At 48.8% G+C, this 19,767-nt stretch overlaps 1 protein-coding gene across 2 annotated transcripts in view; it reads left to right on the forward strand.

Annotated features, from left to right (window-relative positions):
- Positions 1-19,767, forward strand: part of TEKT5 (tektin 5) — a 1,542,713-nt gene that overhangs the window by 880,653 nt on the left and 642,293 nt on the right. For both annotated transcript variants that reach the window (XM_069647836.1, XM_069647837.1), the window contains one exon: positions 11,515-11,658. In XM_069647836.1, the coding sequence (XP_069503937.1) occupies positions 11,515-11,658 (144 nt within the window). The remainder of the gene's footprint in view (positions 1-11,514; positions 11,659-19,767) is intronic.

A 19,767-nucleotide genomic window follows, 5' to 3' on the forward strand; every position in this document is an offset into this window, starting at 1 on the left:
TCCAACCATTTAGAGTTTTCATTGTTTTCTATTTTGTATACTATGTCCAAATTGTTTGTGTTCCCTTTGTAAAACGTTCTGCGGTAACATACACACACATGGTTTGGTACTTCAGCCGATTACTTTTTAAATTTTAGTATTTCTTTTCTGTATGTGTGTAATAGAAGGTTGCTATGTGCAGAATTGTCGCTACTATGCTCTAAAACTGTTGCATTTTCTACGTGGCTCTCACTTCCAAAATACTTTTTCTGAATACGGTCTATTTCTTCTTGTAAGTATTTGGGTGTACCATGCAGAAGAGTGGTATTTAAATTGCCTAATTCTGAAGCTGGACTTTTTGCACAGTATATTTTATACACTAAATTTCTTACTTTGGAATGATGCACTGATATTCTTTTGATATCATGGAAGGTACTTTTGCAAATAGGCCCAGAAATGCAGGCTAATGAATGTCATTTTAGTCTTGTGTGTTTCCGCACTACACAAATATCCATATTTTGCAGCACTTTCATTTTACTTTGGTCTTTACCTTTTACATATTGATTGAGGAACTGACGTAAAGATTTGAAAGCTTTGTTTGGAATGGCACACATTGATGTGCACGGCCATTTGTATACTGGACGGTGTGGTTCTGCTGAATCGAGAGGTAATTCTGAGTTTTCAGAAGATAGTTTTGTAAGCAGTATTTCTTGTTCCATGATGGTAGTATTGATTTTCTCATACCCTCGTCCACTGCTATGGATGGCAATGGTGTTTGTTTGATTTTGTTTGTATGCTTCTTCATTAAAATATGGCTCTGGGGTTGTTGCGTGACTCCATTCACCACCACAAACATGCAAAAATGTATTTTTGTTCACATTCCCTTTATTACTGAGTTTCATTTGTAGTTTGGTACTTAGTTTTGTTAGTGCTTTCATCCTTTTTAACACTAATATGAACAACTTCCTTTTGAGAAGGATTGCACTGTCCACGAGTGTGCTTGTAGAATTAACTTTCTACGGTACGTTTTAAGGGGTGAGGATGATTTTGGTCCTCTTCTTAGTAGATTCTGAAGGACTCTGTGACGAAACATTTTTGCTAAAATACTTTTTTTACTATGGGTTCTTCGTACACTATCAGGATTATTAGGAACATTGTTAGCTGTACTGGCAGCCGTTTTTTTACAACATTTCTGTGTTTTTGACACTTTTTGATGGAGGAGGTACAGTTTCGGTAGTTGAGACTTCTTTTATTATGTTACCCAACTGCATTAGGTGGTTTGTACCAAGATTCTAGACTAACTCTACATCAGGTGGATGCTTACATTGGGCACCTTTATTTTTATTTGCTCTAATTCTGCGTTCCTTTCTACGGAGCTGCTTTTTGGTAGGCATTCTTTGGTGTCTGTTGAGAAAAAAAAGTATATTTTCGTCTGTTGTCCAATGTATGTGTGCTGTGTGATGGGGAAGCTCTTTGGCATGGTGTGTGAATGCACAGTGACCTCTTACTATCATTTGGTAAGGCTACTTTACTGTTTGTATACTAGTACAATGGGCTTTAGATGAGAGTACAAAGTGCCCTACTTGTTACGAGAACCATTATTAATAACTGAAATGCCAAAAACGTGCTACCGCAACTTAGTTCCTCCACTTCATTCTCTTCCTCCTCTTCTTCCTCAATCTCTACATCCTCACCCATATATCTCTCTGCAGGCCCTTGGTGAGGTGGTGATAGTGGCGGGTTTGGGGGTGGTGCAGAGGCTAATAACCCAATAGCAGCCATGGAAGCCATACCGATTAGTTTCCTTTTGGTCACTACAGCAGTAAAGGCAACGCACCTCAATCTGCTATAGCTAGAAGGACAATGAAGATGCGCTTGGGGGTGTGGCCTTTTGTAAGGGTGCAGGGGTGTGCCACGTGACCGTCTTCATCCCCACAAAGCGGTACTCACATTTTACACTGCAACTCCTGAGGTGGCCTATTGCTTGGGATGTGTGAAATTACATTTTTACACTTCACAATACTTTGCCTTGTGTCTACAAGTTCATTTTTATTGTTGCAGAAGCACACAAACCGCGGAAACTAGTCCCCACGCTTAGCGTAGGTGCGGTCACAAGATGACGTCCTCAACACATCCGCCCAGTAATGAAAGTCCCCTGGACAGCAAATGCAAAGAATCAAACATGCGCATGCGCACAAGTGTCCTATGGACAGTGTTCGGGTTCTCAAACTACTTCAAAGTGCGACACAAGTGAGATGGACAGTTAGGAACTGGCGCAATGTTTGCAATCCTTACGTTTGTACTGTGCATGTACACGCATGCTATGTTCACTGTATGGACAGTTCCAGTGTCCTTATGATAACTCCATTTTGTTTGCCTACGAACTTGCCGACCACTGTGCCTGTTCTACGGACGGCACCATTTTGACTGTGCCCAATACGGACCGCTATACTGTCCTTCACACACTCCCTTTTTACTCATTTACACCCATTCCGGACATCTTGTGTGTTCTACAACCATGTATTATCTCGTTTCCAAACGGTACGCCAACGTAGTATATCCTTTGGACACCCCTTTCTGTTTATGTACGCACATTTTGAAAAGATGGTGCACTCACACATCACATCCGTCTTCACATTAGACAGCACCCACATTCCATTGCTTGCAGATAGGTCGAACAGGTGCGCTGTTAGCGAACATTTTACGTCTTTTAAAAAATAAAATCTACACCCACACTTTTTCTCTACAACTACTGCACAAAAACGTTTCAAACACACACACACACACACACACATCAGTCTAAAGAAATAGCGGGGGAAGCGGACAGGGAAACAAATATGGGGAAATTAGGATTCAACACGGGCTGGTTATGAGGAGAAGATTTGTGAGGGGAAGAAGGGATGGATATTTCATCAAAACGTCTATTTTCCTGTTCAAGGTAGGGGGTTGGTCCACTAGGGAATGTAGAAGCAGGGCAGGTGGGGCAATGATAACAAACTTTTGCTCTCACACAGTCCTCCACAAACTCCCGTAAACTTTGAACATTGTTGTTCAATGTGTCCATTTTCTGCTCTATCCTTTTTAACCTGTCTTCTTCTGTCTCCTTTGTTGCCCTTTCTTCTTTTCTTTCCTGGTCTGTTAAAAAAAGAAATACATAGGTTGAGTGCCTCTAAAATACTGGTCACTGTTTTGCATATGCAGAGCACTCTGTACCATTATTGTCGCTGTCTTTAGACATTTCATCATGTGGGAAATGCTCCTCCAGCCACTCCAAAGTACTTGCCATTTCTGAGTCAAAACAACAGAACGTAATTACTATTTATGCACTACATACCACAAAAAAAAATCACCCATATAAAAACATGACCTGTACTCACTCTTTTGCTGTAATGTCCCTTAGTCCTACTGCGTCCGTCCACTGTCGTTCCAGGCTGCCGAGTTTCTGTGAAGTGATTACGCTGGAGGCATCCTTTCTTTTTTATGGTACCATCCACTTTATTCTACATGGTTATTAAATGTGTGGTTTTCTTTTCCTAACTTCAGGTTTCCATATTTACTTATTACTACTTATAATATCTTTATGTCCTTCTACGTTGCACATTTTTTCTAGACAATAGTACATTTTCAGATATCCCCCGCCTCTTTGGGTAATGTTGCTGCTGTCCAACCCCGTCCGCAAACAGGCGCTCAATCGTCCCTTTCCAATATCATTAAGGAGGGGGTGCTGTATGTTCTATGTTAATGGTAGCAGTGCACATGGGTGGTGGCAGGGTTGGGGGCTTAGTTTACCATAACTGTTGGATTTCAGGGGTTTTTCGGTTTTAATTTGAAGCATAAAGGGGAGGTGGAAAGTTTTTTCATAGTGAAGTGTACAGGTTTTTGTTAGGGCAATATATATTTCTGAGGCTTGTGGAATCTGTTAAGATCACATGCTGTGCATAGGCCGACATCTAGTGGAAGCTGAAGAGTATTACAGTTTGTTTTTCGATACTCGAAAATGGGCGTCGACACAGGGCGTGCCAGTAATACTATCCCTATTGTGACGTCCACTGTACGCATGATCCCTCACACGTCTAGGACCCTCAGATTGTTTTTTTCCGCCATACTGGTCGGAAGCATCCCGCGGAGTTCCCTGGCTTTAGCCATAATTTTGAAAAATATCATAATATTTCCCCATTTTCTCCATTCCAACGTCGAGTCACCGAAGTTCGATGCTCGACGCCGGCCCGGAGAAGAAAACAACCGTCGAGAGCTACACGACAGACTTTGGGCCTCGGAAGGCCTCTGGCCTCGGCCCGGGCCTCGGAAGTCCTCTGGCCTCTGCCCGGGCCTTGGAAGGCCTCTGGCCTCCGCCCTGCAAGTAGGGAGAGTGGGGGGTGGTACATACCCTACACGCTTATATATATACATTTTCTTATATATTCCTACACACACTAGCCCGCTGCCACAAGGTGCGTATGGAGGGTACCCCTTTCCAATTTTGCCCCAAGTGCAACCGCAATTACCCTTGGGTTGACAGATACGCCACCTGTAACCTCTGCTTGCCGAGGGACCACCCTGAGGCGAACTGCAGAGCGTGTAGTCGGTTTAAGCCGAAAACTCTAAAGGACCGTTCGATTAAACGTTGGGCCCACCACGCCAGGCAATGAGAGGCCATGGAAGCGGAGGGTGCCTTCAGTGAAGGTAGCAACGCTGTGCTATCGGACGGCGAGGGCAACGTGGCGTCGAGAGACAGCCAAGCACAAGTCCCCGACCTCGGAAGGTTTTCCGGCAGGGCAGCTATGGGGAACACCCCCGGCAACACGAGCGCTACCCACACCACTTCCACTAAACACTCGAAGTCCAACCGAGACTCGACGTGCGCGTCGAGGTCCTGGAAAGAGGCACACAGAGAAAGGTCCACCGAATCAGTGTCCTCTGGGCGTTCGCGGTCAAGATCGCCGCATGACACCAGGCAACCATCCACTGTTGCCAAGAGTGCCTCGCTCACTAAAGTAATGGAGGTTCGATCGTCGGAAGACGAAGCCGACCACCATCCCCAGGCCGCACTCCAGGAGTCGGCGTCAGCAGACCGCGTGACGGCTGCCCCTGTGTCTCGACCTCCAAACTCTAAGGAAAGGGACACTACCCCCGAATCTCGACGCCAGACATCGAAAAGCTCTGAAAAGGTGAAAACACCAGGGAAGCACTCTTCCACTCACGGGGAGGGGAGAAAACAGCAGAAGATACATTCTCAGCCTTCTTGTGCACAACAGAAACATAAAGACAGGTCACAGTCTTCTGTAAAGATTTCCAAGACCCCTGCACAAGGCCATAGGTCCAGTCAGGATATGGCAGGGAAACTCTCCCAGGAAAGGGTAATCCCCAGCTCTAAGGAATGGTCTAGTGAGGATATAGACAGAGTTATGTCTAGAATGTCATCCCAAAGCAGACTTCTATGCTAAGAAACCTCTCCTATACCCCTGACGGGACTACCCCCTCAGGGTCTAGGGACCCGCAACCCCCTGTTAAGAAACCTCGAGTTGAGGCGCCAACGCAAAGTCGGTCTTCTGACCCTTTCTACATACAGCCATACTCTCAGTATGCTGAGGATCCATTACACGAGGATCCAGAATTGCCCACGTTGGACGACCAAATTGGGAAGGATTACTATGGGGATGACGAGGACCAAGAGAAGGACGAAGATGACCCAGAAGCCTACACAGTAGACTCCCCAGTAGGCAAAGAACCTCCGGTTACCGACTCTCCTGTCGACAACCAACCTCTCTTAAATGAGGTTTTATCTAGAGCGGCTGAACACTTCTGCATAGATATTCAGGGAGCACAGGAGGAGAGGGACTTTGCCGAGGAACTAGTGGGAGAAAAGAGACCTGTTGCCCAGGCCATCCCTATTCTCAAGTCTATACAAAGGAGAATAGACCCTTCTCTTCTCAATCCCAACCTCACCAGGGCAGTAAACCCCAGGATCGAAAAACTGTTCAGGGCAGCCCAATCAGACCCGCTGTACATAAGGGGGCAACTGAAACCGGACTCCCTGGTAGTGACTAATACCTGAAAGAGGGTGGGAACACCCTTATCATCGTCTGAAGCTCCCCCCGACAAGGAGAGCAAAAAGATCTATGGGTTGGGAAGGAAGGTAGCCTCCACTTCCGCCTACCAGGCAAGGATTGCCAACTCCACCACCCTGCTGGCGAGTTACAACTGCCATCAGTGGGAAGAAGTTGCGCACTCATTGACTCCGCCCCAGAACCTTTAAAAAGCCAGTTGGCACACGTTGCGTCGGAAGGAAGAGCCGTCTCCGGTTGCATCCTTAAGGCAACCTTTGATGCCGCGGATAACGCCGGCAGACTGACAGCAGAGAGCACTGTTATCAAAAGACATGCTTGGTTAAGACAAACTGGGTTTAACCCGAGACACAAGCATCCTTAATAGACAAACCGGTGGGGCCTGATCTACTGTTTGGCAAGGCGGTAGAGGACGCATTAAAAAATGCCAAAGATGAATATGAGACTCTCAAATCCCTGGGCCAGTAAACCAACAAACCCCCTAATCAAAGAGGGAATGGCAATTTTCGTCGCCCACGCAGCCAAAATTCACAAAGAGGCTCCAACTATTCCCAGGGGCAGGGTACACCATGTAATAACAACAACCAGCAGTCTACCCAGAGTTATGGCAGGGGTAACAAAAGGGGACGTGGTAAGGGTAGAGGCAGCCCCAATAGAGGCGGTGGCGCGCCTCCCGCAAAACAGTGACGTTCCATTCAGGGTCCCTTCTCACGCATCCCCAGTAGGGGGACGCATTTCCAACTTCACCCAAGCTTGGGAAGGGATCACATCAGACAGATGGGTGCTGTCCACAGTGTCCGCAGGATACTGCATAGAACTGTTAGAGCGTCCCTGAAACCACCCTCCACATCAAAAAGTACATTCATTAGACCACCAGAAGATCCTCCTCGAAGAGATCGCCAATCTTCTAGCAAAGGACGCGATAGAACTTGTCCCTGGACAACAGGGAAACAAGGGTATTTATTCAACTTACTTCCTTGTGCCAAAAAAAGATTTGACAATGCGCCCAGTATTGGACTTACGGCCTGCAAACAGGTATGTCAAGCCCCAAAAATTTTGCATGACTACTCTCCAAGATTAATCCCCCTCCTAAAAAAGGGGGATTACATGGCAACATTGGACATGAAAGATGCCTATTTTCATATTTCCATGTTCCCAGTGCACAGAAGATTCTTGCGCTTCAAGCTGGACAGTCAGCACTATCAGTTCAAGGTACTGCCCTTCGGTATAGCCCTGGCTCCAAGGGTATTCACCAAGATACTGGCGGTGGCGGCGGCACACCTAAACAGGGAGGCAATCCCAGAGTACCCTTACCTGGACGACTGGCTCATCTCGGGGGAGACCCCAGTAATTTGCAGATCAAACATTCAACTATCGACCTCCTCTTCGAATTGGGTTTCTCCATAAATTAGAAAAAGTCAAGTCTGGTGCCAAACACCTCCAAACAGTTCCTAGGAGCTGTCCTAAACACACAAGAGGGGTTGGCCTTTCCATCAGAGGAAAGAATTCGGAATCTACTTCTGCAAATTCCGCTATATCAAGCCGGTCGCCAGGTAACGGTGCACAAAGCGATGCGTTTGCTGGGCATGATGGCTTCATGTTTATACCTGGTCCCCCACGCCGCCTGCGCATGCGTCCCAGGCAAGAATGGTTGGCGAAACAGTGGTATCAGGCAAGTGGTCAGTGGGACGATCTAGTGGTCGTTTCGCCAACACTTGAACAAAGTCTTCACTGGTGGACAAGAGAAAACCTGTCAAAGGGGAAACCCTTTTACGATCCCGAGGTACAGGCTGTAGTCACAACAGACGCATCCCTGTCAGGGTGGGGAGCACACCATCTCCACCACACAGCTCAGGGTCTCTGGTCTCACTCAGTGGCCAAGAATCATATCAATCGGCTAGAGCTTCTGACTGTATTCAGAGCGCTTCAAGCGTTCAAGCCCTACCTGTTGGACCTGTCAGTACAGATCCTGACAGACAGCACAACAGCTATGTTTTACCTGAACAAGCAGGGAGGGACTTGTTCGCCAAATCTGTCCAAGCTTGCCCAGAATATTTGGATATGGGCACTCAGACGGAACATCTACCTGTCATCTCAACATGTTCCAGGGGATCTCAATTCTCTGGCGGACGCTTTGAGCAGAGATCCCCTCCCGGAAGAACACGAATGGTGTCTACACAGAGAAATCGGAGAAAATCTCTCCCCAGTATAGACCTATTCGCCACAAGCGAAAACAGACAGTGCCCAGGATTCGCATCCAGGTTCCCCCAACCAGACTCCCAGGGGAACGCCATGTGGATGAACTGGTCAGGGATGTTTGCGTATGCTTTTCCACCAACCCCTCTCATCAGGAAGGTGGTCAACAAGATGCACAGGGAATCGATGACGCCCGTCCTAGTTGCTCCCATGTGGGCGAGGCAACCGTGGTTCCCACACTTAATCAGACTAGCGGTGTGTGAACCCATCAAACTCCCGTGCTGGTACAATCTGCTGTCCCAGCACCAAGGTCAGACAGTGCATCCTCAACCCAACTCAATGAACCTGGCAGCATGGCTCCTGAGGTCATAGAGTTTGGACATCTCAAATTACCTCAGAGATGTATGGACATCCTAAGAGAATCTAGGAAGCCAAACACGAGACACTGCTACTTTGACAAATGGAAAAGATTTGTTATCTGGTGCCAGAATAAGCAAATCAACCCAGTTGATTGCACTCCTTCCACTATAGTCACCTACATGCTCCACCTGCTGGACGCAGGGTTGGTATTTAATTCACTGAAGGTACACCTGGCAGCTCTGTCAGCATACACCACCTCCCATAACAAAGTATCGTGGTGGAAAGTACCAGTGGTTAAAGCCTTCATGGAAGGAGTAAAGAGACTTCACCCTCCAATTTCTTAACCCACCACCAGGATGGGACCTCAGTTTGGTGCTTGCTAAACTCATGGGCCCTCCCTTCGAGCACATGCATAAGAGTAGTCTCAAAAACCTGACACATAAAACTGCCTTCTTGCTAGCCATTACGTCTATAAGAAGGGCCAGTGAAATTCAGGCTCTGTCAGTGCAGGATCCTTTCTTTACTGTCCATAAAGATAAACTGGTTTTACGAACACACCCTAGGTTCTCACCTAAGTTTATTTCTAAATTCCACTTTAACCAGTCCATCGAGCTTTCGGCTTCCTTCCAAGACCCACAAAGCTTGGCTGAGGTGAAACTACACACCCTGGATGTGTGTAGGGCGGTTCTATACTATGTAAACAAAACCAGACCGCTAAGGAAAACAGACCAACTGTTTGTCTCCGTAGCTACAGGCAGAGGGGGAGATCGTGCCTCTAAAGGTGCCATCTCTAAGTGGATTATAAACTGTATCCATCTGTGTTACTCCCTTTCTGTAAAAACTCTGCCTTTCATGCCTAGAGCCCACTCGACAAGAGGAATTGGGGCCACTCTGGCTTTCATTGCAAATGTACCCCTTCACACCATTTGCAAAACAGTACTTGGAGCTCTATTCACACTTTTACTCAGCACTACTGCATTGACACCCATTCCAAGACAGATACCCAAGTGGGACAAGCGGTTCTAAAACATGTATTTGCTCATGACCCTTCTCACTTCCCACCTCCTTCTTCTAACACTGCTCGCTAAGCTATGCACAGCATGTGATCTAAGCAGATTCCACAAGCCCCAGAAGGGATACATTAGTCACCGTAATCGTATTTCGGATGCTTGTATCTGCTTAGATTCACATGCGACCCACTCTTCCTCTCCTCTGAGAGAAGGCGCATGAATGCTTGTAGTCTTATCTTTCTATCTATCTGCTTGGATAATCTGTACTCACGCTACTCCTCATGCTACCTCATGTCAGAAAAAATACAATCTGAGGGTCCTAGACGCGTGAGGGATCATGGGTACAGTGGACGTCACACTAGGGATTGTATTACTGGCACGCCCTGTGTCGACGCCCATTTTTGAATTTCGAAAAACAAACTGTAATACTCTGCAGCTTCCACTAGATGTCTTCCTATGCACAGCATGTGAATCTAAGCAGATACAAGCATCAGAAATACGATTACGGTGAGTAATGTATCATATATATATATATGATACATTACTCACCGTAATCGTATATATATGATACATTACTCACCGTAATCGTATTTCTGATGCTTGTATCTGCTTAGATTCACATGCTGTGCACAGCATGTGAATCTAAGCAGATACAAGCATCAGAAATACGATTACGGTGAGTAATGTATCATATATATATATATGATACATTACTCACCGTAATCGTATATATATGATACATTACTCACCGTAATCGTATTTCTGATGCTTGTATCTGCTTAGATTCACATGCTGTGCATAGGCCATCATTTAGTGGAAGCTGCGGAGTATTACAGTTTGTTTTTTCGAAATTCAAAAATGGGCGTCGACAAGGGCGTGCCAGTAATACAATCCCTAGTGTGACGTCCACCACTGTACCCATGATCCCTCACGCGTCTAGGACCCTCAGATTGTATTTTTTCTGACATGAAGTAGCATGAGGAGTAGCGTGAGTACAGATTATCCAAGCAGATAGATAGAAAGATAAGACTACAAGCATCCATGCGCCTTCTCTCAGAGGAGAGGAAGGGTGGGTCGCATATATAAATACATTGAATACAGCTTGGTTTTGTGCTCCACTTTTTAAGGGAGTGTGTTTAATGTAGAGAATGGCTGAAAATTAAGGGTCTAGACCTAACAAGGAATCAGATACAAATAGATTATTTAAAGGTCATCTAATCATGAAAAGCATTTTTAAATGGTTTTGGAGTACATTTCATCTTTTACTACTTTTGTTCATGAAGTACTTAAAGATATGTAATAATCACAACACTTGAGATCTGCGTAGACAGCTGTCCACGTCACTAAACCCTACAATTGCTAGTCCATAGAACAACATGGTGCTGGTGTTGGCTATATCAGTGGTGGTGCCAAACACTGAACAATCCTGGAGGCTGGATTGCCTTCTCGCTCACCAGAAGAAGGCTAATGCTCATTGGTGAGCAGTTTTGCAAGATTTTTACTGCTGTAGCAAATGCAATGATAGAATGCTCCGCTCCTGGGTGACATGCTGACTCCATGTGAACTGAGCACCAAGTTCTTGTCCTGTGCGTCTTTATGCAAATCGAAAATAGTAGGTGCTCATAGCCAGTTTGTTCAATTAAGCTTCACCATTACCACAATTCACTGAGTAAATCAGTGTCTTGGTGACATGGAGTCATCTGGTCACCCCTCTCATTCTGCCACCTTTCTTTGTATCTTAGCCCTAAAATGTGCATAAGTACCTAAATGTATTCTTTTAGCAGTGTGCACTGTGGAACCATTTATCATTCCAGCGCCTGCCTTACTCTCTTCCTGATCTGTCTTATGTATATCATTTTCGCTATATGATTGCAATCTACTCATGAGAAATGTTTTCTTTGCAGAGCAAACAGAGTTGCTCAGCATGAGTTGGAGAAGGACCTTACTGACAAGAAGGTGGCTCAGGAGATTGACCGAAAGTGCTTTAACCTGAGGAACACATCAGAAGATATTAGCTATTTTCTAGGAGTAGAAAATATAGATGGGACGTAAGTGCTACAAAGAGCTAAGTGGATTTAAAATCATTGTGTGTTTCTCACTACTGGATTGCAGATAAACATTGTAAATTGCAGATGAACCCCCTCTGGCAAATTACCTCCCACTTCACCCTACCTCTTCTACCCTTTTGAAAGTCAGGCAGTAGCAGGACCCATGGCTTGTCGTCTAGCACACAAGACAAGCCTTCGTTAAGACTATAAAATTGTATACAATATCTACAACATCAGCAAGTAGTCTCTTTGAAGACATTTTACTTGAAAAAAGCTCCTGTTTATTTAATTTATTTTACGGTCTTCTGCTTTTTGAACTCCATGCTATAATATAAAGTTGCATGCAGTGAGTAATACAAAATGCATGCATTAGTTTCATTACAAATCTGAAGGTCCTGCAGAAATAATTGATTTAGATTATGGTTGCCATAGTGCAAAAGAGGTGCGTGCCGCAGTAGCTAATGCTCCAACTATGTACATCCTCCTCTTCAGTGTTCCCTGTTTCTTGCTAGGCTCCATTGTAAGGCCCTCCACAGGCTCCTTGCTTTAGCCTCTCTTGGACCCACCAAAGTCTTGTCTCACACTCTCGATGTTGACATTTCTTGTTGACTGGGTTGGCCTTGCAGCTACCCACAGAATCTGCGCTACTGGCTTCTTGAGTGCTCTTGCCGGCTTTTGCTTTGAGGCCCCCATCACGGTACTAGCTTTGGTTTCTGCTGCTAGCCTTAGCACTTTCATAATGGGAACTGCTGGGCTTAGCCACCTCCTAATTCTAAACCCTGTCTCAGTTTGGCCTACTTGGCTTGGACAAATCTTTTTCTTGACCTCTACGTCTCCTGTTAATCTCACTGATTCAGCACCAAATCCCTAGAGCCCTGTCCTAACTCCCAAACAAACCAGGTGTTTCTGCCTCCTTTTATATGTTGGCTTGGACGCTAGGTCCTCATTATGAGTATGGTGGAGCGGTAAACACAAAAAGTGTCAACGGAATTTCTCCCACGCCACCATATTCTGTGTTTGGCCTTGGAGTGGAGGATTTACCTCCAGCACCATGCTGGAGGTAAATCCTCCACATTTCCACACAAAAATTAGTGGGTTGATAATTCAAGTGTAATCCCGGACTCCAAAAAAATGGGGACTAACTCCACTTACCACCACTTGTAATCCGGCGGTAAATCCCGTAGACCAAGTGGTGGTAATGGTAATTACATTTGGTGGTATTCCAGCGGATTTACTGCCAGAATACAGCCAAATTTATAATGAGAGCCTAAATGTGCCATTGATTGTTGGGAGGGGTAGGTCTGTTTCCTCATTCGCTATGAGGTATGGGATTGGTATTTGCTAAGTGGTTCCACTCCTCCCCATGTATGGGTGCCTTTCCTCAATGTATACAGAGGTGTTCCGAATAAAAACTGGAATAATATACTTCCTTGAGGCACTCTCATTTACAATTTCCATAGTAATTAATCAAAATGTCAGGTTTCGAGATACAATGCATGGCATTTTTAATGCCCATTATCCAAAATGTACAAATGTTCCACAACCAATAATTCATATTAATAATGTCTGAAAAACAAAAACAATATGTATTCCATATCATTCGCTGCTCACAAAATCAGACACTGCTCAAATATGCAGGGCAAACAGTAGTAAAGGCCACCAGGGGGCGCAGGCAAGATGGCTGCCTGAACTTCAAGCTCCCCACGTGGCCCCAGGAAACAAGCTAAAAGACGTGCCTTGAAAATCTACAAGCCCCGATTGCCAGCACAATTTGAGAAAGGGAACCGTTGAGGAACGTGAGGGAGTTTACGCGGACTCCAGAGGTGCCTCCGTTCTCCCGTTGGCTGCTCGCGGACCACGGCTCTCCCCCTCCCCCAAGCGCCCTCGTGGAAGCTCCACGACGGGAACCGTGTGTTGGCCAGCCGCGCTGTGGGAGGAGGAGCCAGGCCCTCTGCCTGTGCTCACCCGCGAAACGAGCGCTGCCCGACACAACATCGCAGGGACAGGTGGGCCCCCAGAAGATCTTTACCGGTTGCCGGCAGCCTGCCCCCCACCTCAGGAGACAAGCGGCGTACATGCCGCCCATCGCAGAGGAATGGTGAGAGCAGTGAATGCGGCACCCTGCCGCGTGGAGCACGACCCAACGCACGCTGGGGCCGTGTCGTCCCCACCGACTCTGGTACCACAGACACGATCTGGCCCGGGCCGATGCGGGAGCGCGCCTGGGCCCCACCTCTGTGGCCTGTCCTGCGTAACACCGCAGCCATAAGGATAGCAGGGGCCCACCTCTGTGGCCTATACCCCCGCATAGCACCACCACCATAAAACAGCAGGGGCTTGCCCTGTACAACCCCCCTGGGGGCAGCGACAGGGGGCAAGGAAGCCCACGAAAACACCGGGGCAGGCTCAGGCCGTCGCGGGAGCGTGCCTGGGCCCCCCCACCTCTCAGCCTGCCCATCCGCCAGATCAGGCTCCACTCAAAGGGGTTTGGTCACTGGGCCTCGTGGCTCCATACCCACACTACACTGCAGAGCCATATTGGGCCCCCTGCTCACCTGCTACACCCTACTCTGCGCCGTGGGCGCTGCCCCACCCGACTGCCACGCAGTAGCTGCCCCAAGTGAGAGACAGCGCCACCCCCCACCCAGGGGGCTCCTTTAGAGTCTGCACCCCCACCAGCACCCCCCCGCAATCAATACACCAGCACAGGGGGCCCGCCACATCGAGGGGGCACAAGGAAGCAAATCAGGCCAGGCCCGCCCCCGGGTAGTGCAACCTCCAGTACCAAACCTCCAGCCGCCTGCCAAGGCCAGCCCGGACCCTCCGGGTAAAACGCCATAGTGGGCCAGGGACCCCAGCGACCTAGGGCCAGGCCAAGGGAGACTGCGCTTCTGGCGAAATTAAAGTGATGCACCACAGACCGGAGCTCAGACACTGGCAAACAGCTCCACCATCTGAAGATAACCCCAAGGACTCGGGCTAAAACGGCGGGGCTGGCGATTCAGGGCCCTAGGACCCTCCCAGAAGACACCCCGAGAGGTCCCGGCAGCCCGAGGAGATCGACACCCCATAAGCTGGAGAGACACTCTTGCGAAATACCGGTTCACGCCAGGACACCTCACAATGGAAACCGGCCCCACCACCGCGCAGCCCCCAGATATGAACGCCATGCAGTGTAACATTCAAATGATCATTGAGGAGATCAGGTGCATGAGGACAGACATGGGGGCCAAACTGGCTGACCTCACGGCCAAGGTTTCTACGCTAGAGTACCGAATGGAGGGGGTCGAGAATAATCAGGCATCAACGGACTTGAAACGCAAATGGAAACCAGATTCAAGGAACTGCAGTGTCGCGAGGAAGATCTCCGGCTCAAGGTCGATGATATGGAAAACCGGGAGAGGAGGTACAACTGGAGAATTTTCGGCCTTGAGGAAACAGAAGGAGAGACCCCGGTGGGACTGGAAGGCAAAATCCAAAGCATCATCAGAATTGTCCTGGGGTCAAACTCAGGCGAAACTCTCCTGCTTGACAGGGTCCATCGGGCTGGTGGCAGAGGCTGGGGCCACGCTCGGTCCTAGCAAGATTTCATTACTATAGAGACAAAGCTAGGGTGCTGGAGAGGGCGAGAACCTTGCGTGACATTCAACACGGGAATTCCAGGGTGACAATATACCAAGACCTCTCTGCCCTCACACTCCAGATGAGAAAGAACTGCGGCTCTATCACCAGATGGCTACAAGAGAAGGGGGTCATCCATTCTACCTGGCGTTTGAATGGCAGGGCCAGAGATACCAGCTAGTCACAGATATAGACATTCAAAGAGCCACAGATGACCTTACGGGTGACCTCGCGGGATCATCTGGAGACCAGAATGGAACCGACAGGGATCACGGTCGGGTCCCTCGGGGCCCGGACCCCTCTCAAGGGAAGCTAAGAGTCAAAGGCTCACGCAAATTTCGGAAGACCAGACACCCCTCAACGGATCGGGGGACCCCACATGATCACACACGCAGCAATCAAGGCTTAGTTACCATGCCAAGGCTCGATTCATGTCCTTTTGCAGCCCTCGTAGACCTGAGGACCTCGCTGGGCACAGTATGTTTTTCCCACGGTTGGTGGGGAGTTCTTTGTTCAAATGACCTAGGTCAGAGTTGAAATGTTGCCCATTCTGAGGCTGTTTTATGGTTCCATAGTGTGACACTTGGTGATTATCCTTAGAGAAGTGTTGACGACTTGCGACCCCGCGCTGTGACATGCACCACGAGGGACGAGGGGTGTTGACCATATGCCAAGGTCGGAGGGCATGGGGGGGAGGTGGCACCACCGCCGGATCCCCACCACCAGCACTGGAGGGCTGACACTTAGTGGAGAAAGGCATGACGTAAGGTGTCATACTAAAAATCCTTTTTCCCGGGGCCGGGGTAGCGACCCTGGCGGTTCGTTGCTCGCTTCAACCCCTCCTGGGGAGCAGGCGGCGAACGCCCTACAAAACGGGTAAGGGAGATAGAAGGGGGGAGGGTGAACAGAGTTTTTGACGGGGTTAAGGGGAAGGGGGAAATCCAGTTCAAGCCAGGGACACTTGTTTTGCAACAGGCTCTAAGTAGCGGACACTCAAAGGTGTTTAGAGAGCACAAAATGAAAGACGAAAATGATTGAAGGGAAGATAGGCACGCTGAACGTCAAGGGCCTCAACTCCCAGAACAAAAGGTCCCTTACGAGTAATATGTTCCGCAAACAACGCCTAACAGTCCTTTTCCTACAGGAAACACACTACAGGCAAGGAAAGGAGTAGAAAATAAAGGGGAAAGAGATCGGTAGTAACTACTGGGCCTCCCACAGGAGTTCTAAAAAGGAAGGGGTGGGCATTCTCCTGGGCAAGTCGTTTCGTCTCACGGGAGTAGAAACCAAAAGGGGCTTCGGGGGTCGATTCTTAGGTATTAAGGGAACCTGTGAGGGGGAACGCATCACCCTGGCCACTTTATACGCACCCAACTCAGGACAAATACGTTTCCTTACCCAGATCTTTAACCTCATGACGAATGGGCAGAGGGGGCCATGATACTGGGTGGGGACTTCAACCTGATATTGGACCCCCGTCTAGACTGGTGGTCCGCGAAGGGGGGGCACCCAAGGGGACTTCCAAAGATAACCTGGCCATGCAAACCCTTCTCAAGGGAACACTATTGGGTGGACATCTGCCGTAAAACACATCCAGGCCAGGGCAGATACACCTTTTTCTCACACCCGCATTGCACCTACACCAGAATTGATCTCTTGTTGATTTCCAAAGAGGGGAATGGGGTGGTGGAACAACCGAAGGTAGAAGCTATAACATGGTCCAACCATGAACTACTCATAGCCAATTGGTCTCTGCCCGTCTCCCCAAGATCTTCTCGATGGTGATGCAACGACACACTCCTCAGGGACCCTGTATTTCGGGATTTCATGAGCAAAGAAATGTTGGCCTACTTTGAGATAAACGACAACGGTGAGACTGATATGTCCATGGTGTGGGAGGCTGCAAAAGCCACCTTCAGGGGCCTCCTTATCGCAGAGAGTTCAAGGCGTAAATGGGAAAGGGGCCTAATTGAAAATAAGATTCGCGCGGAATTGGGCGGGCTGCGAGCCAGGCTGGGCCTCCCAGGGGTTGACCGCAGGGCTCTCCTGGAGGAGATGCAGGGCAAAAGACAAGAACTTCACACGGTCCTCATAGGGGAAGTCATTAAGAAAATGCGATACACCAAGCAAAGGTACTATGAACAGGGAGTTTGGGTTGGGACCCTCCTGGCACAAAGAGCCCGAGGCTGTAGAGTTGAGAGAGGAGTTGCTCACCTCAGGGACGGGGAGGGCAGGACCTATGGAGGCCCGGGAGGAAATAGCAGAATGTTTTGCCGACTACTATAGCAAACTCTATTCCAGACTGGCAGGCGAATCACTAGAGGACATCCGTACCTACAAGGCAGAACACCCTCTGCCTAGGCTGTCTGCAGCGGAGCTAGAGGCCCTGGAGGGGGAGATATCGAAGGAGGAGGTGGAGGGCGCCATCAAGAGATTGAAAGCGGGAAAGGCACCAGGGGTAGATGGCTATACGGCTGATTTCTATAAGCAGACCCAATCGGTCCTGCTAAAGCCACTGGCCAAATTATTTAACCAAATCAGGAACCGAGACAAGATCCCACCGACGTTCTTACAGACCCTCATCACTGTAATACCTAAACCCGGTAAGGACCAGATAGAATGCGGGTCCTATAGACCTATCTCGCTCCTAAACCTAGATGCCAAGATTTTCGCAAGAATCCTGGCCTCCAGATTGGAATGCTGCCTCCCTCGCCTGATACACCCCGATCAAGCGAGATTCGTCCTAAATAGACAGGGCTCTGATAACATGCGGAAGACTCTCCATGTGCTTACCTCCACGGTGGTTCATGATGAGGGCGCACTCCTACTGGCCCTTGACGTGGAGAAAGCCTTCGACAGGGCCAGCTGGGCTTTCATGGGGGAGGTCTTCGCGACTCTGGGGATGGGCCCCGAGGTGGCTTGGCTGGATGTCCGCGCTCTATTCCTCTCCCTCCGCCAGAGTGGTAGCGAACGGGACAGAGTCGAGAGTATTCCCTCTCGAGCGCGGCACACGACAGGGATGCCCACTGTCCCCGCTAATTTACGCACTTGTGATGGAACCATGGGCAATCTTGGTCCGCAAGGATGAGGCCATCAGGGGAGTATAGATAGGAGACAATGTAAAATCTGCCTCTTCGCAGACGACGCACTGCTTTACATGACAAAGCTATCCCAGACAGTCCCCAGGATGCTACAGGGTCTCTCGCGCTACGGGGAACTGTCAGGGTACAAGGTGAACCTTGAGAAATCGGTGGCATTCATAGGGGGAAACTTACCGGACCCAGAGGTAGCTTATGTGAGTGGGCTCCCCTTTAGTCTACGGGAAGAGGGATTCCGGTATCTGGGGGTCCAGGTTACGCGTGACCCCAAAGGCCTATACTCGGCCAACTGCCCCCCCCCCTTTGGTCTGTAATCAGAAAAGACATGTAAAGGTGGGCAGGGTCGGTTTTCTCCTGGATGGCACGCCTTAATCTTATAAAAATGGTAATCCTCCCCAAGTTCCTATTTCTCTTCCAAATGCTCCCGGTACTGATCCCCAAAACATTCATTACGGAAACGAAACAAGTCCTTCTCAACTTCCTCTGGTCGGGCAAAAAACATAGGAGGTATTGACCAGGCCAAAGGAAGATGATGGGGTGGGATGCCCCGACCTGGAAACATACCACAGAGCCTCCCAGCTGAGGGTCTTGATCGACCACTTCACCCCAGGTACAGAAAAACAATGGGTGGCCATGGATAATAGGGTCGTCGCGCCTGTCACAGTGGAGGAATGGCTCTGGGTCCCTAGGAAAAACATCCCTAGAAGTGTCCTGAACCACCCAGTCCTAAAAGTACTGTGGTGCCTGTGGAGGGAGAGAAGTTACTATCATTGGCTCACGACCTGGCCTTCTCCACTGAGTTGCATCTGGGCCCCCCCTTTCTTAGCTAAGATAGCAGAGCCAGCGGCATACCAAAAGTGGTTCGAGGCCGGCCTTAGCAGGACCGGCCACCTCTGGGTGGGAGGCACGTTCCTACCCTTCAGAGATTTGGAGGAGGCCCTGGGAATAGGTACCCTGTCCCCCTTCCACTATCTCCAACTTAAGGGAGTCCTCACTGAACCATCGTGGGGGGACACCCTCAGGAGGGACCTTACTCATTTTGAGAAACTCCTCCTCTCTGCCAGGGGCTCTAAGGGGATAATATCTCGGCTTTACAAACTCTTCCTGCTTTCCGTCTCAAGAGACCTACCACCAGCACGCACGCAATGGGCAAGGGACCTGGGAGAGGAAATTGATGATGAAAGATGGGCAGAAATGTCCAGGCCGGCCAACAGATCCACGGCCTCACTCCAATATCACCACCAGGCCCTCAAGGTGTTACATCGATGGCACTACCCCCCACAGAGAATTGCTAGAATGAGGCCAGGATACGACCCACACTGCTGGAAGTGCAGGACAGTGAGGGGGGACTATATTCATATGTGGTGGGGGTGCCCAGTGGTCCAAAGGT

Source organism: Ambystoma mexicanum, chromosome 2q, assembly GCF_040938575.1.
Source record: "Ambystoma mexicanum isolate Mex_15411 chromosome 2q, UKY_AmexF1_1, whole genome shotgun sequence".
Taxonomy (NCBI): Eukaryota; Metazoa; Chordata; class Amphibia; order Caudata; family Ambystomatidae; genus Ambystoma; species Ambystoma mexicanum.